The sequence below is a fragment of the Drosophila simulans genome, chromosome 3L, assembly GCF_016746395.2.
Source record: "Drosophila simulans strain w501 chromosome 3L, Prin_Dsim_3.1, whole genome shotgun sequence".
Classification (NCBI taxonomy): domain Eukaryota; kingdom Metazoa; phylum Arthropoda; class Insecta; order Diptera; family Drosophilidae; genus Drosophila; species Drosophila simulans.
Window position 1 is genome coordinate 20,247,507 of NC_052522.2, and position 24,573 is coordinate 20,272,079.

The 24,573-nt window shown below is 40.8% G+C and overlaps 1 protein-coding gene across 2 annotated transcripts; it reads right to left on the reverse strand.

The window, feature by feature from the left end:
• Positions 1–112: 112 nt before the first annotated feature.
• Positions 113–23,651, reverse strand: LOC6738890 (knirps-related protein). 2 transcript variants are annotated; one of them, XM_016169169.3, is made up of 4 exons: positions 22,562–23,651; positions 20,246–20,318; positions 5,169–5,246; positions 113–2,912 (listed from the first exon to the last, which is right to left on the reverse strand). In XM_016169169.3, exons 2-4 carry the CDS (start codon positions 20,270–20,272, stop codon positions 1,086–1,088), a joined length of 1,932 nt encoding a protein of 643 aa, XP_016032712.2. In that variant the 5' UTR covers positions 20,273–20,318; positions 22,562–23,651; the 3' UTR covers positions 113–1,085. The 2 variants fall into 2 exon arrangements, with proteins under 2 accessions (XP_016032712.2, XP_039149128.1); XM_039293194.2 differs by lacking the exon at positions 22,562–23,651 and adding an exon at positions 21,381–21,436.
• Between the last annotated feature and the right edge of the window lie 922 nt (positions 23,652–24,573).

Here is a 24,573-nt window from a genome sequence, read left to right on the forward strand (position 1 = left end):
CGCCGCAGGAGTCTGAGAAATCAGCTTTCTCCGCCGATCTCGTAGATCGTGCAACGTCGCCTCGCCGCTTTTGAGACCGAAAACCAAGCCCAATCAATGAAAGAAACTCTTGTCCATCTAGATATTTATTTGTATTTATTTGTGGTGACATCAATAATAATTTTCTCGGCCATCATTTCGCCTGATCTGCATACCAAATCATCGGACGAAAATGAAAAATACTTATGCAACATTAAGATTAATAATTTATGCTATTTGCTATACAACTTGGTGCGCTTTGCTTTACATTCACATTTACATCCGTGGATTGTCGTACTTTTAAAATTTGCTAATTGTGACTAATAACTCGGGCGAACCTCAAAACGAGTACAATTTGTCTACCAGCGCTGATTATTCTTCTACAGAACAATGATTGTTTTTTAAACTAACAAATACTCTTGGGGGATTGGAAACGTCTAAGTAATAGCTAGTCATACAACATTATACTTTATATATGGTTTATAGCTTAGAAGAAAACGAAACCTATAGATTACAAATTCCACTACGATATTATGCATTCGCGATACAGATAAGCTGCCTTCTTTGCATATTTTGCTACAGTTTCTTTTCTTTTACCATTTGTTTAGCTTTTCATTTATGTTTTTTTTTTTTTTGGGTTTCTGATCTTGTATTCTTGCCGCTTTGTGGGTAACCGAAAAATTTGTTTATAATTCACTGCATAAATTATGGAAAGATAACATTTGTGTTATACTTTTCGGTCCCCATATGCAAATCCCTTGTCGGGGGCCGCTCGACTTTTGCATATTTTGGCAATTTGGTTAGTTGTTTTAAACGATGTGATAACATCTAACCAAAACGGCACGAACTCGTATTTAGCGCTTGTTAATCAGAGTCAAACTTTTCTGCCCGAAAACATATATTTATATAACTCGCATGCGTTTATTGTTTTCTATATTTTGTATTTATTTGGTGGTGTCTTAGCGGGGGGCTAATTTTCTATTGCCTCGATCGATCTTCAGTAGCTGATAACTGTCATTTTGCATTCTTAGTTTTCTTATTTTCTTTTTTCAGATGTTTAAATGTTTTCAGACCTTGGTGGTTAGATCCAAGGCATTCGAGGTGGCCACTTTGACGGGGGCTTCCAACCTCAGACGCTTTCCATTCTCACTGCTGGCCTCTATGAGTTCGTCCAGTTTTCTCTTGATCGTTTCACTGGCCTCGCTATCGCTTAGGATACTATTATTATTATTATTATTGTTATTGTTGTTGCTGATACTGTTGTTGTTATAGTGGGTCTTTTCAATGCTGGTCTTTGCTGTCTCTGTGGTGGTGGAGTGATCCTCCTCCGCCTCTGGATCAGCCGTTTCTCGAACTGCTATCTCCTCTTCAGGCGTTACTTTCAGATCCTCATCGTCATCATCTGTATCGTTCTTTTCTACATCGCTGGAGATCTCGGTTTCTGGTTCGATTTCTGGGCTACTACTCTTGCTGCTCAGGGAACTGCCGGTGGTCTTCATGCTCAGATCAATGGGATTATCTTGACCGGGACTGGGTCTGGCATCCTCGCCGGCTGGGGTTCGCTCTTCTTGTTGAGCGGGTGAGTGGGGTGGCGTCATGGAGACCACCAGATCCTCCTCCTCATCGTCGTGCTCGGCGCCATCAATAATTCCATCCACTCTCGCCTCGTCGTCCTCTTCGTTTTGGCGACTTTTCACTCTCTCCCTGCCACTTTCCGAGTTTGGTGTGACCAGAGCTGAAATTGAGTAATCCTGCTTGGAGTGTGGCGGTAGTTTGGTGGTCGGCGGAGGACTTTGTTGCTGGGACTTGAGCACAGCGTCCAAATAGAAGCGTTTGGTTAGCTCATCGGCAGCACCACCATTCGTTAGCAGGTGGTTGTTGTTCGCGTGGCTACTTGGACTTCTGGCTGGTGCTGGCTGATCCTCTTCCTTGTGGTGCTGCTGGTGGTTGGCAAATGGTGAAGTACCCGGTGCGAAACGCTGGCCTGCACCACTGGAGTTGAAGAGATGTTGCACGGCCGCCGCAGCCACCGCCGCCTGTTGTTGCTCTGGCGTGGGTTTCAGCAAGCCCTGGTGGTGCGAGTACAGGGCGGGGTGGTAGCCGGGGAAGAGTAGGTGCGAGGGAGGCAGGAACGCGGGTGGTGGCATCACGGGCATGGATGCTAGGCCCGGGAAAGGCAGCGGCAGGAATGGCGACAAATCCTTGCGCATCTGTGGCGGTCTGCCGGGCGCCACTCCTCCTCCTCCTCCGCCCGAATGACTGCCATCGGCACCACTTGAAGATCCTCCCGAATTGGATTTTCCGCCCAAGTGCAGGAGTGGGTTGCCTCGCACCGAGCTCACCTCCACAGAGCTGTCGGAGTTATGGGAATCCGGTGAACTTACCGAGGGTGATGCCACCACCGGATGTTTATGGGAGCCGTACTCCACGCTGCCATCCAATCCCAGCATCATTAGCTCCTCTTTACTCCGTGACGAGCCGCCAGCATTGGCAACGGCATACAGACCCGGATAACCACCAGGATGACCGAGCATTCCCAGAGCTGCTGCCGCAGCCGCCGGTGGGGGCACACCCGACATGCCCTTGACCCCGTTGGACATTCCTTGACCGCCGCCCGATCCACCGGCACTTCCGCCACCCGCCTGCTGGCTATTGTGGTGCGCCGCCATCGCAGCCACCGCCTGCTGCTGCTGCTCTTGCAGCAGACAGTGGATCTTGAACCAGTTAGAGCGACGACCATATCGGGATCCACTCTTCGACATGCCCACCATGAGGCACTTCTTCAGACGGCACGCCTTGCAGGCGGTGCGGTTCTTCTTGTTGATGATGCACTCGCCGTTGTTCTTGCAGTCGGATATAGACGACAGATTGTTGTAAGATCGGCCAAAGAAGGACTGTAATGCGAAGTGAAAGTACGAAAATGTTAGTTGTTATATAAATACTGGCAATTATAACGGATTGTTAGTTTTTATTTGATACTCTTTGCTAGGATGTTACTTTGTGGGGAATCTACTACTCCTCAAAATATGATCCGTATATTCTACTCCAAACTCCTTAAGTATTCCATTGTACCCACTTCAAGTGTCTGTTGAGTCCACCCACAACGGAGCAGAGCTTCTTCAGCAACTTCTTTCATCGCACTCAATGATGTCATTCAATAAAACGCTTTCGATGCCCGGCAATAATATATCATTATATATTTTTCTGGTGATTCATCGCTGGCGGGGCTGCTGAGACCCAGACCTCTTTAAACGCTCTGCCAAATAAGCGGCCAAAAAAAGGAGAAATAAGCCAAATCGACATGCACAAGCGGCAACCACCTACACCTCCGGCATTAACCGTTGGCTGGGGCACCACACAACCACAATCAATTGCAACAAAGCAAACAAACAATTTAATTCAATGCGGAGGAGCCATGAAAACCTGAGAGCCAAAAAGCTGAGAAGAAACAAAAAGCCCCGGACAGACAACAGGCAACATGTTGCTGCTGTTGCTGCTGCTGCTGCATGTTGCAAAGGTTATGGCTGTGCAACACTTATGCCAAGTTGCAATGTTGGCAGTAAATCACCAACGCTTCACGGCCTGCCCGCCCGCCTGACTTTGCAATCAACCAAAAGGGACAGACTACCTAAATGACTGACTGAATGGATGCACTGGAAAAAACATGTTACTTTTTTAAATCTTTAATAATTATAAATTGTTATATGGACTCTTATATATATATATATACTTGGTATATAAATTGAAAATTATATTTATTAAACAAATCTATAATTCTCATTTATTAAATTAAATTTGCATATTTTGTAAGCAATTGTATTGCATTTTTTTAAATTTATTATTTGCTCTAGAAACAACAGTGATCCGAATAAATTGCGTTTATGCTGAAATTGTATTTTATTTTATTTGGATGTGCACATGCATATGTGCATTTTTTTCAGTGCATCTGACTTACTCTCCGTCTGTTTGTCAGTTTTCAAGTTGGTTACTGTCGTTTTCTGATCGTAGGTGGAGCTCTTGAATGGAAGAAACGCCGGTGCTGAGATGCTGACGACGAAGCGCAAAATTGAACCGAGACAGAATAAAAAACAGAAATCAAAAAAAAAAATCAAACAGAAAAGAAGCAGAAACAATGCGAAAATCCACTTTTAAGGTTAATTGGGCATCAAGATTACTGGGTCGGAAATGGAAATGGAAACGGAGGATTTCAGGCCCGTACCTCTTCGGTTTTCAGACCATAGTTTTGCCGTTTTCAGTTTCGTTTCAAGAAGCAGACGGACGGACGACTATTTACAAGCAATTTTGTGCATCAAGGCAGATTCACTTTTGTTTGTTTGTTTTTTCTTGGGTCTTTAACTTAGTTGTTTTTTTTTCAACTTCTTGTGGGCGTTAAATTAGCCAAGCGAGGCCCACGCCATTGCGAACGGGGCCCAAGCACAAATCAAATAACGTTGACCCACAAATTGTACGTTAGTTGACCTTTTCTCCTTGGCGTGGGCAAAAAAAAAAAAAACAGATACTACGAAACATCACAGCAAAACTAAATAAATAAATAACAAAAGCAAATCCCTCGACTGAACTCAAATCGAGTCGGCGAAGAAACGAAACGGAACGAACAAAAAATGATCATCCCACCATTAAAGGAGTATTCGTATTTAAATCAATTATTTGTGGGGCGCTTTGTTTAACTTTGACCTTAGCCTGGGGCATCCATTTGTTGCTCCCACTCCCCCTCCTTTATGATGAACTCGGCTCCGCATTCCAGTTTCTCGAGGAGAATGGCCTCATAACTTTTTCTGCTTAGCGTTTGCATCACGAAGGCGGCGAATTCGATTTATTGAAATCGATTGAATCGATTGATACGAACGACTTTGGCCGCAGAGGAATGCCTGCACAAAAGTGTTTGTTGCTAAGAAAACTTTGGGGCCAAAATACAAGGAGATTATAATTGGCTCATTTATGAAGAAACTACGTGGTGTAAATATATAGTACCGTGCAAATTGTCATAATTATTGTTTATTGTGTTTATAGAAACCTAAATTAAAGTAAATTTAACTGTCCTCAAGCGTTCTTTCTTGTATCAGCAAAGAGATGTAATCGTTGCATCTCAAATCAAATCAAATTCAAATTAATTCGAACATCGAACTCACCTTGCAGCCCTCGCATGTGAAGGCTCCGAAATGGAATCCAGCCGCCGGCTCTCCACACACCTTGCACGTCTGATTCATCTGGAATGGCAACGAGTAGAACAGAACATGAGAATGGGATTCGTACATAGTATTTTGGGGGGAGGTCGGCCTCCAACCCACTGGGCACCCTGATCCCCACCCACTCAGCAACTCCAACACCCCACCACCAGCTCGTCGAAACTGTGGCAATAAATTCATAAAATTTCAATTAAAAGCAACAGCAAATCATGACACGAGCATCTGGAGCTCTCCATCTCGTTTCGATTCCCCCAAAGAGAATTGGAAAACCAGCCGCCAGCAAAATTCACACGCATTAAAAATTAAAATGCAAACATAGTTTGTCATATCGCGGAATTGGTATCAACGAAAGAAAAGGAGCACGGCTTAAAACGCAAAGCGAGAAACGAACGACGACAAATGGAAATGGGAAACGGGCCCAAAGAAGCCCCCAACAAATGGCCAACCAGACCCGACCATGAACCCCATGCACAGGAAGAAGCCTTGTGGTCTTCGCTAAATGTTCTCATATTGAAATGGGTCTTGGAATAATTAATTTTATTAAAGTGCGTCTTATTTACCGAATATCATTGATTATTGTATTCAATAGAATGTGGTCTTTATATTATATTCACTAATAATTCAGACCTACTTATCTTTTTTCCCAGTGTAAATGGCTAAGCGGCTCTTCTGGGGCCCATAATAAAATATGAAGATGGAATCAAATGAAAAATTGCCTCAGAGCACACACACACTCTTTGGGCAAACAAGCTGCATTTGCATTTATATGGCAAACTCCGTACCTTTCCCAATTCCCATTGCTCCCCTCGCAAATAGGCGCAACTTGTAGCTGAGGGAATATTTGTTTATTTATTGCGAGCGAAATGTTTATCAACAAATTGCCATCAATTGTTGTGTTTGGGTGCCTGGCCAGGAGTTGGCTTTTCGGGCTCCCTCCAGTTATCCATGGTTTTCTACAGTCAGGTTGAAAACTGGGCTGGAGGATCGGCTGGAATTGCGTTTTCTTATTGCCACTTGTAGTTGGAACTGGAGCAAAAAGCTTTGATGACAAGTGCACATGCAACGAGGGGGAAATTGGGCAAGGGAAGCCTGGAGATCATGACCAGGTGATCGTGGGAGACTCTCGAGTGCTTTTTTTGGAGGTTCCAGTTCCAATGGTTAACCAAATTATTGTTAAGAATTAAAATGAATGGATTTTTTTGCATTCTTTCTTTAAATTTGTTTTTACGTATCCAATAGATACAATCGAATTAGAAGTAGGCCCAGTAATATAACTGTAAATTTCGAATTAGGTTAACACACATTTCCTTTTTGTAGTTCATGTGAGTGATGGCTACACCTGTTAATTTCCTTTTAGTTTAGTCTGAAAGTCTTTTTATTAGAAGCACTGCAATTGAAATGCTTTCGAATATATCAAAACTAGCCGAAAATAGGCTGCCCAACTGGTAGCCAATGGGCCCAGCAGCCGCACTCTAAATCAGAATCATCCTCCAGCCAAGTGCTTTTCCACCTTTTCCGAAGGCCTTTGTTATGTTTTATAGCACCAATTGGCCCACGGGCGATTCTCGGCCATAATTCTTGCGGGCCACAAACAATTTGGCACATTACAAAGTAGGAGAAAGCACTCAACACATTCACTTTTCTCATTCGCCTCCCCCCTGGAAGCGAGCATCCGTCCAATAAGCAAATCCCCGAGGTGGGGGTCTTATAAGAATACCATGCCAATTGGCTTAGTTCGTTCGGGTTCAGGTCTGGGTTCCTTATTTTCCAGCTGGTGATTGTTGCTATTGTAGGTGCCTTGTTTGACTGTAAAACATGCTAATCTGATTTCGTGTTATGTGTTGAGTTGGAGGTGAGTTTCGGCCCGACTTTGGAGTCGGGGTCGCCCCTCGACTTGGGTTGGAAATAAATTTCCTACGTTTAGGTTTCATAAAGCGTCTTCGGGTCTGGTGCTTGCTGGCCGCCAGCCTGCCTGGGATTAATCGACAAATAAAAATCACATAAAATAAATTAAAAATTATGAGTTTCAAGTTTCAACAACCTGCGGATTGGCAGCAGATTTAGTTTGATTTTAAATCACAGCCCAGCCGGCCAGAAAGAGAGAGAGGGCCCAAAACACGTTGCAGATGAGCCTCGCCGTGAAATTTATGCAGACAATGTGCAATATTAAAAAGCCATAAACATTTATTTTACAACAGACAAGCTACATATTCTCTCCAGGTCTCTGGAATAAGGTAGTGATATGATGGCCGACTCTGTGTATTCCTCACCTATTTATTAGCTGTCACGTTTGAAATTAAGGCAAGTTTCGTTTCTTGAGTAATGAGTTTATCCCTATTTGGTAATGAAAAATACCTCAGCACATCTTACAGATTTCGAGGCGAGATTGATAGGTTTTTAGTTTAAGTTTAGTATAAAATATACTTGTTTGTTATGAAAAGTTGTATTGCAACTAAATTGCAAGAGCTTCCGCATTAGGTATACAATTATACAGTATCATTACATAAATCAAGTTTTATTTAAAAAAAATACATAATTGACTTGGCAGAATTGCCAAAGAATAATTGCAATCAGTGATTTATGGACCCTTAAAATTTAGTAGTCTTAGCTTCTTAATCGACCTCCTTGATTCAGACCTGTTTTCAAATCATTGCTCACAACGAAAATACGACTTTTGTATCAAATTGCATAATTTGCGTTGGCCCAAAAAATACATTTAAACTCACAATTAGCCTGGCTATTAAGTGAAAGTGTTATAAATTAAATACGAGAGCGACAAATGGGGCAGCAAAGCAAACCGCATCGTCTGCAAGATTTTAATTAAATACACATATTATAAATAACCTTTTTCTTTTGAAAGCAATTTGTTTTTTAAGCGACTAACAAAATATTTATGCCCGTGCTCAGATTATTGATGGGCTGCGAATATTGATGAGCTTTTTCGACTACACAATGCCAATTTATTTTAATTAGTTGGTATATTTTCCAAAAATAAAAGTTCCCCCAGTTAGCCAGAAGTGCAACAAGTTGATCCAAGACAAATAGACGCCAGCGAATAAATATATAAATACCTGCAAAAACTCCACCAGTCATCATCCACAATAATATAATAGTGGATGCTGTTGATTTTGTGTGTGATTAATTATGGCGATTGCTGTTCTGTTTGTTGTTTGATGTTGTTTGGTTGTTAACCTTAACGCGCAGCAAAAATAGCAAGTAGAATTTATAATTTTTCATGCCCCGATGATGCAATGAAAAAAGCTGAATATACATACACAATAATAAGATGCTTTGTTATATGGCTTATTAAGCTGGGCAAATAAAAGACGCGGCCGCGCAAAAAAATTAAATAAAATTATTAAAATTCATTTAAGGCACGTTTACTCCAGTTTTGAGCTCGGCTTGGCTCGCCTGTAGCTGTTAAGAGCTAAGTGCCATTAAGACCAAGTCCAAGCTCGGTTTTAGTTTCAGCTTATTTTCAGTTTTGCTTCCCTCGCTTCTTTTTGGCTGGCTAGCAAAAAATTATGATAATTGCCTGACCTTGGCTGTCATGTACTAATGCTAAACCTCAAATTTGCACATCCAGTGCGCAGATTGGATCCCCTCCCCCTCATCGCAGCCAACATCCCCCAACATGGTTCGCATGCAATTATAAAAAAGCGCAGGCTAGAGGCAAAAACATAATTTAATTAAAATGAAATCATGCACAAAGCAATTGCCACGCTTTGTTCATTGTGCGCTGCGGCAAATTGTTCTAGTTTTTAATTTTTTGTTCGCCTTACCGCTTTTCAGTTGTTGTAGATTTTTCGTTATAAACATTCATGACTCGTCGGCACTGAAGACGGTCGCTTGTGTTGGTGTTGCTTGTTGTCGGCGATGAGCAGATAAATGTGTATAAACAAATGCGATTAGCTATAGACTGCACCTATTCTGTGAGTCCAGTAGTGGGAAAGTACGGAGTGCAGGTGGCTTTTCAATTAATATTCTTATTTCTAAAGCACCAGAATAAACTTTTATAGATCTCGGTATAACCGCTCATTAGTAGCTATTAAAAGAACACCTTATGTTAGCTCGATATTTAATGGCCGTTTTTAGTTAGCATCAAGCCTTTAGGTTCAGAGTTTGCTTTGTATGATATCAAAGTACCTTAGCAAGCGGAAGCAAAACGTGTGGCTCGTTCATCATTAAATTTACACAAGGCTTTCTTTAAATATTACAAACATTTTTCGAAGCTTATGCCATTTAACATTATTTTTTTTCTAAAGATGCTTTTGAAAATCCTCGCCTTAATTGCACCCGTTTCATATTCAATTCAAATAAATACCTGTAGAGCAAATGCATTCACTCCCCCAGAGCTTTAAACAATGACTTTAAATCGCATTAATCTAAATCGATTATACTCTCCCCTTCGCAACTGGTCCGGTCCAGTTCTCAGCTGAAGGCAGCTGCAAAGTATGTAGAAGATTCCACTAGTCGCAGCTTCTATTCCACCCCAGCCAATCAGATGAGTCATGTTGGCAATGCAAACTCGTTTATTCCCCGGTGGATCTGCAGAAGAGGAGCGGAATTTGTCAAAATGGATATATCGCATGTTTCTGGCTTTCATTTCGTTCCTCTCCTTTTTTCTGCCGCATTAAAAATACTTGAGGCGGTGGAGAATCAGCTGCACACACGCATTTCTTTCGCTTTTCCCAACTCAGCACTCCTCTTTGCTTAGTCACGCGGCCTCTATGCTTAGGCAATTTGTCAAAAAAATAACGCACAACAAATTTTACACACATTTTCAGGGGGCCAGCCCTTCAAGGCCCCTCAGGGGAGTGATCAATCATAGGGAATCATTCAGTTCGTTTCCTCGTTTGTCTTTTGCGAGCGGAAATTATTCGCAGTTGTTATAGTTTGGCCATTTGGCCAAGTTTGGAGATTTTTTTGTATCGCATATGCTCGCTTTGAGATTTTATTGGTTGCATTCTTGAGAGAATTATTTAATAAGCGTTGTAATCTGTCTTCCACAGTTACTGAATTTTAATCGAAATTTGTTTCACATCATTGGCTTGTTCTTATTAAACAAAATACAAAAAATTATTTAACCTAAGCGTTTTTTCAATTACCGCCTTAGCCGAATTGGATTTGATGATTGATTTATGCTTTGTTTGACAATTGCTGAATGGCCAATGAAAACGCCCTTATTTCGTTTCACTATTCTTCCCTTTGCTTTTCACACAGTAACTCCCCTTGATTTTCTTTACTTTCTTCGTGTTTTCGGATCTCAACACCCCTCGAAAGTGAATCCATCATCATTTATCGTCCGCTTAGCCGGGCGAGTTCGTTGCCTAAGTCTTTCGTTTTGATTTTAGTACTTAGCTAATTGTTGTCGTTGTCGCCGTCGTTGTTGCTGTCTTAAGCTACATAAAAGCCTAAGCCAAACACTATAATTATGAGCCACGATGATCATGGCGCTGATGATGATTATGGCGATGATGAAAAGTGCTTAGCAGAGTTTGCAACTTGAAGCATCATCGCTGCTGTCTGTTTCTGTTGCAGCTCTGAATCTCTGAATCTCTGAAGCTCTTCAAGCTGTCAAGCAGGAAACGTTTGGATTTATAATGCTCAACCGACACACCCCTCTGCCCCTCGCTCCTGGTCTCGGTCTCGTCTCTGTTTGTCATTATAATTAATTTGTAACTATTTTTATGAGCTCATGTGAAATTTAAATTGTATTCTCCGGGCGTCCCTGTTTACTCTTTCTCTGCGAACGACGAGAGCAGCTTTCAGCGCCCGTATGCCAAGTGCTTGTGCAATTTCCGTTTAAAATTTGAAATCTTCCGACAAAAATAGTACAAATTATGCTGCAAAAATTGACAGGAAAACGTCAAGTGGGAGAAGTGGGTTGGGAAAGGGGCACACATTTTCCTGAGAACTTTAAGTGCAATTTGCAATGCTGAAATTGGAAATGGAAATATTTGCCCGTCAAATTTGGTGTATTGGCAAAAAAATACCAGCTCATTAGCTTTAAAAGTGTGCTTTCTTTTCAAATGTATGTAAATAATGATTCAAAGTTTAATTATATTTAGAATATTATGTATTTGATATTCAGTACATTTTGGGTACTATTTTAGTACATTCTTTGTTATTCATGTATTCACATAATTTATCTAGAATTTTCAATAGATAGCCCCCCTTTAATTTTAATTTCCTTAAATTTTATCCAACAAAGCAAGCCTGCCACTAGTTCACTTGCTTTAGAAACAGATACGGTCCTTGTTAGAGTATTCACAATTCCCGTATCGTTCTAGCATCTCTTAGTCAGTTTTCTTGTTATGCAAATGCGTGCAAAATGTGCGAGGTTTTCTTCTGTTTCCGAGACTCAAATGCAATGCTCAATGTTGCTGCAGTTCCCCGATATTGTTGCCTTTGGTGTTGTTGTGGTAGCTGTTGTTGCTGTTGTGGCAGTTGCTGTTGCCTAGTTGTTGGCTGCCAGCCACACGTTCACTGATCGCTGTGGCATTTGTTACAATTTTAAATGTTAGCTCAGGCAAAAGCGAGGCAACGTCGAACTAACAAACTTGTGCCAATTGTAGCTTACAAGTGTTTGACTTGACATTTCGGCGTGCGCGTCTTTACTGAATTGGCTCCATACATATATTAGCCATATCTGTGTGCTGCGCTTGCTCCTAGAAACTTGTATTAGCTTGGGCTTTTCTCCGAGTGTATTCATATCGTTCGGGGCAGCTGACAGGCGCAGCCGCAGGTGAAATGCTCAACGAAATTAATCACAGCCAACCAAATCCCACAAAGGCCACAAAAGTTGGCTAACAAATTAGTGAGCGCTTGGAAAATTGCATTTAAGTTGCTTTTTGTGATTTTTACTATCCATGATTTGGCATAAAAAGCTGCCTGCTCGATTCAATGAGCATTGGAAGTGCACCAGATGCCAATGACTCGACGTGATGTATGCGAATCAAACATTGGCGCTCACAAAAAACAGAACTCCAGATAAAACTTTGGAAATAAATCTTATGCTCAGCATGGCAGGCAGACAATTTCGACAAATAGAGGATGCGACAAAATGAATGGATTGCACCATGAATGGCTGAACGGATGAATGGTTGGACGGATAGATTGCTGACTGGGTTGTCTGAAAATTGTCAGCTAGCTGTAGCCTTGAACTGTCAGGCTAGATTAGACACGGGCTTAAGAATATAAAGTCGTGTAAAATCTAAAATTATAAATGTATTTCTTTGGGATAAAAGGTAGTTTTTAATAAGTATATATAACCCAAAAATATTTAGAATACACCACTAAAATTGAATAAAACATTGATTGGCCTTCTGCTCACTATTTTATTAGGCTACCTAATTCGAAATCACATCAAATTTTTGTTACGGTTTTTACATGCAATCAATGAAAGACTCTCTCCTCTCTAAATGGAATCATTACGTCTTGTTGCTAAAATTCTTCCCACGCTTTTTGACCGCTGCAGGAGCCAAGAAATTCTCAAAATCAAATTTCATTTTAATTAGTAGACATTTTCACATTACGTATACGCCAGGTCTGACTGCCATCCTTTTAGCCATCTCTCCATCTTGGCCTGTGTGTGGTGGGGCCATAAAAGCCGAACAAAATTATAACAGCCAACTTGCAAAACATTTACACCAGCCCACCAACCAGCAAATGCAGCGGGTGGAGGTGAATTTTAGGCGGTGGCAGGCATCCGCTTTCTTTGCCTGCAAGAAAAATGATTCATGGAGGAGGCCCGAGACTCCTGCTGGTTTGGTGGCTCAGCTTCGGCTTCGGGCTGGTTTTGGTATGTAGCCATGGTGTGGTTGGCTTTTTGGCCATAGCGTCTCGACGCCGGGCAGACTATTAACTTTGAAAGTTGTTTAAACAGGCGAAGAGCCAAGAGGCAAACCTCCACCTTCTATTTCTTATTTTTTTCCTGCTCTCTGGCTTTTGCATTGGAAGCTCCTCTTTGTCGTCGTGGTTGGTTGTCTGCACCAGCTGCCTGCTGCTCCTTTACCTTGCAGCCAGTGTCATCGGCGTCGCGGCTCGTGGGAATTGGATCATTAGAAGCCGGCAAAAGGAGAAGGCGAAGGCGCAGGCGCAGGCAGGGGCCGAAGTGAGTAGAAGTTGGTCAAAGGCGGCACTGGGAGAAATGCTTGGATTAATCTTTTTTCAACCTATCACATTGAAATGTGGCGCCATGTATTACAGTCAGAATATAGTAATGGATTTTCTCTTGTAATATGATTATCAAAAAATATGTGTGATTATCTAACATATCTAACAGATGTAGAGTTACATATTAAGATATCATGTTATACAATCTATCGAGTACCACAGTGCAAATCTTGCAGTGCAGCATTCAGATGTTTTGTGAGTTTTCGGTTCGATTCGCCTGCCTTGGCAACCCACCGGGCAATTTTGCATGTGTTTTGTTACTGTTGTGGAGGTTGTGCCAGAGTTGCCACCGTTTCTTGTTGAAAAGAGGCGCGATAAGTAAATGTGTCCGCAAGTCTCGGCCTTTTTCTTTTTTTCTTTCGTTTTATTTGCACTTGCACAGGCAACAATTCTTTCTTTTTATTTTTTCCCCGCCGTTTTTTGTTTGTTTATTTGTTTTCCCCGCTTTTTTGTTGGTTCAAGCTTCTATTTCTTTGTATGCGATTTATTTGTTTGTTGTCTCCTTGTTATCTGAGTTAGCTTTGACTCAGTGGGTTTTTTTTACCCCCTTTGATTATCCCCACTCCAGTTTGGTTGTATCCGTGGATTTCGGGGGAGTCAAAAGTCAATTAAATAAGAGCGGTGAAAAGCTTGTACTTGTTGTGGCTTCAACTGCTTGTTGTTGCTATTTTTGTAGCTGCTGCTGTTGTGTTTTTGCGAAACGAGCAATTTGTGCCTGTGCTATGCGGTTGACTGTTTTTTTTCGGTTTTTTGGCTTGGGTTGGGACCAGAAGTGCACTATGGGAACCTTTTCACCAAAAAGTTAGCCAAGTTGAAAAGTGTTTGGTAGAAAAATTACTTCGGTGATTTATGAAAAAGGTTTGCGGTTTGAGTCTTTTGTTTTGTATGCCATCGCTGGAGAGAAAATTTGGGAAGTGTTTGGGTTGGAAGGAATATTTGGAAGAAATTTTGGTTGCTTAAATCATTTGATTTAACACATATAATTACTAAGAACACATACACATATACACACATATTACACATATAATTACTAAGAAGGTTTTTATTTACAAATGAAGTTTGTTGTCTAAGTCTTTCGATATTATGAACCACAATGTGTCGTTTTTTCGCTTGAATAGTTAAACACATATTATTCCCAAGAACTTATTGTAATTAAAATGATGTTCGTCTTCTTTTAAGAAAGTACAATATTTGGAAGTCTGACTAAGCGCATGTAATACGGGTCTAAATATCTTTCTTCATCTCTTCACTCATTTCCGTCAAAATAAAATCGACAACGAGAATGAATTTCGCTTTCTGTTAAAACGAGATATTCCCAGCGACAAGCCCATTGAAAAATTTTGGTTTCACTTTCCATAAAACTATCAAAAAGGCGGTGAATTAAAATTGAATTAACTTGCGGTTTGCGTTGACTGGTGGGAATCAAAAATAAGAGAAGAGCCCGGGATTTGGGCAAAAAATGGTCATTGGAATGGCATTGTTGATATTTACTTTTCGACTTCTGCCCAATCTCGTCTCAATGCCAGCTTCCCCCGCTAATTCCGCAGATGTGAGGGGAATCTCCGTCACGTGTGTGCAAAAAGGTATAGAAATAACAATAACAAAGGCATTTGTTATTAGTAGCCGAGTGCGCTTTAAAAATAAACAGCTAATACAACAATGGGCACAATTTGTTCGCTGCGCCACTGAAATCGAAACTAAAGCTCAGCCCGGAGATTCAAGCTCGGATCTAATATAAGCGGACATGCGGGCATGCAATGATCTTCGATATATGTGTATCTATTTGCCTATAGTATATGCAATTTATATAAATTTAATTCAATTTGCCGAGCTAAATTGTTTAGTTTTTGTTTTGCTCACAATCGTGCAGAGGTCGTTGGCGGGGGCGAAGGCAAGGCGGGTGCGGGTGCGGGGCTTCTGTTAATTTCATGATTGGGTCTTGGCTTAATGTGTAATGCCTTGACTCGAAAACAATTCTAACAATTTGGCAGCTCATTATGCGGTGCGCTCGCTCGCTTAACCACGCCAACTTGACTCCAATAAACGATGCACAACCTTGACCTTAAGTCAAATGAAAGATAAACCAAAGCACGGGAAAAAAACTCTGCTTCTGCGATTATTTTTTATTACGGATTACAAACCGAAAATTATAACAATTTTGTTACGCTTCTTTGGGGAAAGGGCCCCGCACCGCCGCATTGTAGCAAACCCCTGCTGCCCAGAAGCCCCACGATCCACTATCGTTATTAGGCGCCAACTTATCAGCGTAATAAAGTGGCGGGGCAGCCAGTTGGAACAGTTTCTGTGCGGTGGCAACGTGTTGAACTTGAAAAGGAAAGCAAAAGCAAAACGGGGAAGAAGTCCAATACGCAAGGGTCGATTGAGAAATACTCTTCGAAATTGGATTAATGGACTTAATAAATTAAATTTATAAATGCATTATGTGGAGTAAAGTAAAGTAATGTTTATGTTACATAAAAAATGCGCTGACATATGGAAAGCAAAGCATAGAGTAGTAGGCCATGCTGAATTCAATTTTCAACTATTCTGTTTAAAAGAAGAGCATTTCAGATGCGCACTTAATTTTTAATTTCTTGAGAAGCCACGAGGCATAAAGCACTTGCAATTGGTTGAGTGTCTTGTGGCGGCCGGCGGGCGGGCGGAAAAGGGGAAGGCAACCCTGCCCCAACTTTATCTCTAAGCCACGCGCTAATTTGAAAATAATGCTCCCCAATCATTTTCACATTTTTTCACATTTCCAGGCACTCTTTAGCCTTCTGCGCGATCGGCGTGGAGTGAGCAATAACGTAGACAACCCCATTGGTTTACCTTGTGGAACATAGTTGCTGGCTAGTCGGCCCTCCCACTTGTTGATTGTCTGTATAATTACATAATATTGCATAATTTTGCAAACAGTACTCGGTCGCTTTGGGATTTCTGCTCTGTTAGCTACGAAGAGTCTCGGAAACTCGGAGTCTTTGGGGTCTCATTATCGTCGGCTGACCGACGATCTTCTTCGTTTTCGCTTTCAGTATCAGTGCACAATGTAGTACTTAAATAATAGAAGTTTAATAGCGTTTTGTTTGGTACCGGCCGTATTTGCAAGTCTTTATTTTCTGCCGTTGCTGCTTCTACTTGCTGTTTTTGCTGCTTTTGGACTACTAATGCATTCAGCTGTATGATTTTTGTCAAGGTTATCCAGTTGGCTGTGTTAGCGGATATAATGACATGATGCATATGGTGGAAGCCAAAGTCAGCATCAATTTCGGTTCTCTGGCGTTTCTTTGCCTGTTTGATTTTTTTCTTTTCGCTGTTCGGGAGGAAGTTCATTTTTAAGAGCGTTGTAATTGTGTGTAGTTCGTTCAAGTTCGCTGCCTTAGTCATTTGGCAAGAGCCTAACGAACTTTGCAGAACTTTTCAGCCATCCAGCGAATTGCAATATGTGTGCAGCAATGTTCCCTCACATGGCTTTGGGGCTTCGGACTGGCTAATTTAGCTCATTAATCATCGAGCGGCGGCTGCGGGAGAAAATCGCTCCGAAAGCTGATTACACATGCACGGCCCACCAAATCAAAGTTGTGCCAAAAGGCTCCACCACATGAAGACATCTGTTCCAAAGCCAGTGAAATGTATCTGCAAACAAATGAAGTTGTCTGCCAGGCAACTCATTCCGATTCTAAGGCTCCTCACTGCACGTCTAGTAGAGTCATCAAGTCCAGGATTGATCATTGATCTTTTGGCACTCAATCCTCCGCCTCCTCCTCGTCGTCTGCTCACGAATTATAAATAGTGCAAATGCGTGCAGTGCATCATCATCATTAGTTTTCGGCCAAAAACCGTGGCAACAGACTTGTCTAAAGTCTGGGTCTAGCCGCTTCTCGCCTCCCTTATGTTGCCCTAAAACTTGCTTTGGCAATTATAAGAGTCTATGTGTCTGACTTTGGTTTCGCCTGCTGAATTGTTTCAATTTGTTTGGTGTATGGTTACTTACTAAAGCTTGAAAATTTAATATTTATATTTAATACTTGAAAAATTCAACAAATTAAATAACACTACATTAAACAATAAAGAAGAGAAAAAAATCTAACAAAATCTCTAATTGTATTTCAATTATAGAAAAATGTTTCAAAAAAGACACATTAGTCATTCTGAATATAAGGCAGCGATTAAAGTTATTATCCCCTCAAAATATATTCCAATTGATACAAGTTCACTTGTCCTAAGCACCCGTTTGTTCGTAAGAGTATTGGCAATTCCCCTGGCAACCCATCGACTTCTACGTGTCCTAAGTCTTTCGTTTCGTTACGTTTTGTGCTGCAAGTCAGGCATTTTCTAATTGCAAGTTAATTTCTTGTTGCGAACATAAATTTAACATTCTAATTGAGTTATCAACCGCAACATGTACATACACACTCCAAAAAAATAAAAAAAAACGAAAACAACCGCGACAGGAGTGGATGCGGCGGTAAAACAAGTAGGAGAAGGAGATGCCGACGCCGGACAACTTTTACAGCTTCTCATCTCATCGTCCTCAAACCGTGTTCACTTTGGGTTTTCGCTTCCAAACTGGCTACGCATGTGAAAAATGGCCTACACATGAAGCCACTGAGCTTGTATTCCGCTCCTCTGCTGCTTAGCTGGCTGCTTTTCCGACCACAAAAGTTGCAACAAAGCCACAAGCGTCCGGGTAAGTGCAGTAATTACATTTCGGTGTGTGTAAGTTTTTGGGCCTCTGCTAATTTGCCTGCTGCTTCTGTTTTTCTTATTTAGTTTTAGGCATTTATAACTAATTTTGCTGCCGGCTTCTGCGCTTCTCCGTTGAAAGAATTTTCCAACGTGCAAATATGCACTTTGGCATGGCTCGTAATTAATTTACTTTGTGTGTTTGCCCAATGGCAGCCGCAAAGGAGAACGACACACACGAAAATATGAAAAAAATCCATTACGCAAATGTTTATGACCAAAATGGTCAGCGGGCGAAGAAGCAGCGGTGGCAAGAGCCTCTTCATCTGCTGCCAATGCAAATAGAAAAGATTTGCCAAAGCCCCCAGATGCGTGTGCCCCAAAACTCAAGCTGCAGATGGAAAATCGAGGATGGAGGATGGGAACCGAGTTTCAAGTGAGCTTCTCTCACATACATCATAACATTGTATTGCATTTTCGCCCGGACCGCCTTCCAATGTTTCCCCGTTCGAAATTAGTTTTCTTTTTCCGCAGCATCTTGTCATCAACGGGATTTTGGAGGCGTGATTGTATCGAAGGTCGTGGCGAAATGGAGATGTTGCAAGAACATTAAAGCGTTCGCAGAAGATACTTTTGGCGCACCATTTATGGGTGCTTCATGCTAGGAAACTAATGACACTAATATAATCGTAATCATAAGTGGAAGTTATGGCTTGGTAGGTGAACTACAAATACCCAAAGATCCAAATTGTTCAAATAAAATTCGAAATTAATTACTCAAAGCTGCTTTAGATGTTATCCATATCGCGTATAGTAACTTGATCCGTCGTTATCTGAGGTGTATTAAATATTTGAATTTATTTTCATTAGTTTCTCATATGCATAAATAATTATGGCTATTCAAAAAGTGGATTTTTAGCATTCGTTTTTTTAAGTTAAGTTTTATTTTTATGGTTTTCTAATATTCACTAGATTTTTCCTAAAGGCAGAAATTCGATATGCATTTAAATCATATTCTCCACTAAGATAAAAACTGTGACCAAGAGAATATTTTTAGATCTACTATTGGACTAATCCAGTGGAATTCCTTACCCGTTACCAGCTCGTTTCATATTCATAAATTTATTAGCTAACGCTACCAACTTGCCGCTCGAAGACATCATTTTCAAAAGTGGCCCAAATTCGAGCCGCTGTTGTTGCCTTCATTTTAATCAAACATTTAGTTTATCGTCTCACATTTCAACTAATTAACACTACGACGGGACCGCCTCTTTAAGCTGTGAGATCTCCAACCTGGCTCTTGAATGTTTTTTGGCTGGCTTTGGCTTAGCCAGCCTTCTGCGGTGCCGGCATCGACTAAATCGACTGATCGACTAAACGAAAATCAGCTTAAAATCATAAAAAACGCACTTAAATAAAATTTAATATTCAAATATTGACATTTAGTGCCATGTTAGCAGCAACTTAGGTGTTTTCTTCGCCTTCTCTCTTTATCCCATATTTTTCGAGCTGCCCTCCTAGACAATAAGCCTTAAATTATGCATGTGGATTGAACGAGAGACGCCGCAATTCGCTTAGCATTAACTAATTGATCTGCATTAATTTCAGGCCGCGACTAAAGACAAAGACCGAGCAGGTGAATCGCGTATGCTGGGTATACTTAACGTAGTTCGTATTTGTATTATGATTATTATGAGTTTTTTCTCCTATTAAAATTATGACATCATTTAAATATTTTCGCCGTTGTTGGCGAGATTTTTGTGTAAACTGGTTTAGGCTACTCACAATTTTCGTCGCTCTTTCTGTCGCTTTTATTGTTGTTGGGCAATTATGCATGCCCCCAAACCCCAAACCCCATAATTCATAAATTCATTTTGCGCCCAAATTCGAAAATGCGGAAGCGCTTTGATTTGCTGATGCTTTTGGGGCCATATCATACATATCTTATCAATAATGCCAGATTTTCAACGCGCAAATGGTCTTGCCTTCTTGTCGCATATGAAATTATTAGAGCCATAAACTTTTTATGCCTGCTCAATATTTAGCTCGTAAAATATTTATTCTTTTCGTCTGTATATACATATGTTATGTGTGTATGTAGTTCGAGTTATTTGATTGTGGGGATCATGGAATAATAATATAAATATCAGATTGCTTACCGCATATGGATTATCCTGATTCATCATTATGGTAATCGTGAATCGCTGAGCCCGTGGTGCTCAACCAAAAGAACTGAAAGGAAAGCGACAATACAGTTGTACATATTTATTCGCCACATATAAAGATTGTAAATTGTAGTAACGCTAGACTTAGAGACAACAAAAAAGTAAAGATAACCTATACCAAAAGTGAACTGTTTGCTCAAATGACCTCTAAATGGCTTGGTACTACTTTTTATATGATCAGGTTATTTCGATGCTCAAGGGTGGGCCAATATCCCTGATATTTGATCTGCACTGGTTTAATCGAGCTTTTGCCTTACACTGATTGAAGAATAGCTCCAAATCCGCTTGGTACTCTGACATTTAACCACGCTGCCAGCTAATAATAATAATAACCATAGTAATATTATTATATATCGCGATGCAAATGCTGGCGGAACTGGGCTGCTTAGCTGCACCTAAAAACGAACGACGAAGACAATCAGCTGCCTCACATCAGCGGCTCTCAAGAAGAACCCCCAGAACAGCTCCGTGAGTCACCCTGCATGGAGACCCACTTCTGGGCAGAAGACTCGGACAGGTCGGATCCCCACCACCCGCCCCTCGCAGCGAGGAGGCATGTTAACTGACAACAGGTGTTTGCTGCTTGCCGTTTGTCTTGAAACCTTGCGGCCTGCTTGCCACATTTGCATTTGATATTTTGTATGCTTGTTTTGCTGCCGCTGTTAACGCGTCCGCACTAAATACTTTCACACATTGCGCCCCCTTTCTGCTCTCCTTTGGCTTTTCCGGCCTGCGACGCGGACCCCTCAAGGATGTGGACTGTTCAAGTCAGCACACGACCTTGATGTGTTAATTTCCCAGCCACTTCTGTCAGTCATCCGCCCGAGATACACTTTTACAATTGTATTACAATAAAGGGAACTATCTGAAAGCCTATACAATTGAACATGTATGTTTAAATTATCTTCATACCATGTAAAAAATAGTAAGGATAGTTAAGGTTCCTATTTCTATGTATTTCATAGCTCTATTATTATATATGGATGTTATTCTAAGCCTCCTTAAATTGTACTAAGTTGATAGGACTTCAGTGTGATGCATGATATCCAATTTGGCATTAGGTGCATACCTTTTTTCAGAGTGTTGGTCTAAGGAACAGCCTCAGGAAAGAGCTGTGATCTTGAATGGTGCCAGCCAAATCAACCTGTAAAGAAGATTGCCCCAGCTAACTAGAATAAGTGCGCACTCTGCGACTTGTAGAACATGGCAAACTTACAAGGCACTCGCCATAAGTGCGAGTATATGGGTTCTGCCTATATTTGCGACAAATGCAAAAGCAATCCAAGTTAGATTCTTCATTTGCCTGCAAGCGAGTCAGGGCAAAGTGCACTTTAAAAAATAAGCAGCGTTATAGATATACATCTTTTAAATTTCCAAAAGTCACTTCTTTGTGAATATACTTAAAAAGTGCTTTTCTCATTGAATTAATTGAATGTTATATAAATTATTATTTAAGCTGCAGCTTCAAGCCAACTGAAATTGCCAGCTTAAATATTCTAAGAATTATTTGATCAAAATAATTACTTTTAGATCATTTTAAATGATCACGACCTTGATGGATTAGACAGCCCCACTTTCCTTTTTGTCCCTTCACTATTGAGCGCAATAATTTCTTTCAGTGCCGCAGTTAATGCCATTCCCATGGATCTCGCCTGCGTTTTCGAATTTTTGTAACAAATATTCTGGCAAATAAAGCTTTACACGCTATTTGCATTATAAAGCAAACATGTGCGGCGACTATATCTGTGCAGGCCATCTCGCTCGCACTTGACTTACATTGATTCTGTTATATAGTCGTAAAGTTTATTTGCCCTGCCCTTGCTGTTGTTGTTGTTGATCTAGCCATGTTTTATGGCCACACTAAAAAGTGCACTGGTCAACAAAGATCGGCCAGAGAAAACTTTCTCACAAAACCGTACAGCTGGGGGCTATAGCTCCTACTGGGCTGTCGTATAAGTGTCATATAGGGGAGTGTGTATATGGTTTGTATAATTAAATCATACAAACCCCGCCGACAGTCGTAGACAGTTCGTCAGTTAGTCGGATTGTCAAGCGTTATCTGGCGTCGCCATCTTCATCTTGACTTTTTTTGTTTTATGAATTCTATTCGTTAATGAAATTCACATGTTCCCCATCTACAACTCCGAAGCCCCATCTCTATCCCCGTTTTTATGTCCGCATGATGGATGTGTCTCAAAAAGGCCGTCAAATGTTCGTTCCGTTTCTTCGATATTGAACCTTTGAACTTACCTGCTTTTACTAGCCGATCAAGTTAATCCAATTTATTTGCTTAGTGTTTCTATTGCGTTGCGCACTTAAGGTCTGCGTCTCCTAACATTGTGAACTTTCCGTTTAAGGTTTTGTGTATTTTCGTGTATTTGCTTGCTATTATTTTTTGTTCACCTTGCGCCAATAAAACGTCACTTGAGCGTATAGAGTTGTTGCTGTTTTTGCTCAAATTGCACTTGACTTTTAGAACTTTAGGCGAGCGTGAAGCATGTTTAATATATATCTTTTGGGCTGTTTGAGTATGTGTGTTTTTGTATCTAGCAGGGTGTACATATATCACAAGAAGGCAATATTTTGTATAATTTTTTATTGTAATACAAAGTTTAAAGTTTTGCTGTATGGTTATTTTTTATTTAGCTAGAGATATTTCCGTGGGACTTTATTTGGTGCTGTTTTTACGCTTTCTGTGTGCGATTAATGCGATTTTTTATAGAGTGACCACACCTTTGTGTAAGGGCACTCCTGGCTGCGCACGCGCACTTGCCGTAAATTTCTTTATTTCCGCTTTCGTTTGCCGCTTTTGAGCTCTTTTTGCAGTGACGTATTGCAGACTGAACTCTACTATTTCAGTTGGCACTACATATATTCGTAGTATTGTTACAATTCATTTTATTTAACTGAGTAACTTTTAGATCTTAATTTGCATGTGCTGATTTTTAGCGGCGGCCAAAACAACGTAACCCCTGGGACGTAAGACGGAGACGACGCAACGACGACGGCGACGTGCGATCGAGCGTGCGAGCAAGAAGCGCGAGCTATCACTAAAGACTGATGTTAAGCAGTTCTGCAAAGTGCTCACACCGCTGCGACTCGGCGACTCAGATGCTTTGCAATATCATCCGACGAACGCTCGGTAGCACACTGAGCTGAGACTTCGGCTACCAGAGAAGTAGCAACAACAATATCTCTGGCCGGGGAGATGATACTACTATAAACAAAAACTACAAACTGGTCGAAGAAGCAGTAACAGAAACCGAAACAAAAACAAAAGACTGCAAAAGCGACAAGCTCGAGCCCAGCTGGGGTGCGATTGTGTGTGTGAGGAAGAAGACGATTCCGATTCTCTCTAACGGTGATACACCCGAGCACTCAACCCCCTACCGAGAAACAACCAGGGAGAGAGAGAGCGAGAGTGAGACTTGAAAGAGCGACTTTGAGTCAAATTGCCTGTCTGTGTGAGCCGCTGTTTGAGTGATGTTAACTCGAATCCGAGTCGTTTCGGCTATTGAGTCGTATTCACAGATCGAGCTGAAACTGAGTAAATGCATATGAACATATATTAAAAACGTATAATTACTACTTAAATACAAACTATAGCTACACAAAAGGCAAATTTATATCTTGTTTGCAATATACATATGTATGAAAAGCACAGTTTATATCTCGGTTAAGATAAAATAATAAAATGTTAGTAATTGCGAACAAATATAAGTCGTTTAAGATGTAGTCTAAGTCTATTTGGTGTGTTGCTTAATATTACCAATTTTAAGGTTTTCCTTTTACTGTTTTTATCTCTACTTTATTTATAATCAATTTGATTCTTTAGTTAAATATAATATAATTACAAAAATACAACGATTGTTAAGGAACATAGTTTTGTTGATTTAGTGTCCAATGTTTTATAACTTGGGAATATTAGTGGCAAACTGTTCAAATGTGGTATATAGTGAATTAACAATAATTCTTACTTTGTTAGTTTATAAAAATAGGATACGATTCAATATGTAGTGCTTCCAAGTACATCACTATTTTTCCAGTTGCTCACTTTGAATATTGCACTCGATTGTTTTTCTCGATCTCTCACCATTTTGTGCGGCATTTGAGTGCTTCACTCACAGGGCACACACACTCGTGAATATATCTACTCGAAGAATTCGTTACCACATTTGATTGGCTCGATTAACACAATCGGAGCACCGTTATAACCAGTATACCCACACAGACAACCGGTAAAGAGAGCGGCGTGCTCGTGA

Excerpts from the sequence above, each read along its gene's own strand:
- LOC6738890 (XM_016169169.3), bottom strand. The coding sequence starts at position 20,272 with ATGATGAATCAGGATAATCCATATGCG. Across the intron at positions 5,247-20,245 it reads ATCAGGATAATCCATATGCG|ATGAATCAGACGTGCAAGGT; the intron begins GTAAGCAATCTG and ends TTGCCATTCCAG. Across the intron at positions 2,913-5,168 it reads TCACATGCGAGGGCTGCAAG|TCCTTCTTTGGCCGATCTTA; the intron begins GTGAGTTCGATG and ends TTCGCATTACAG.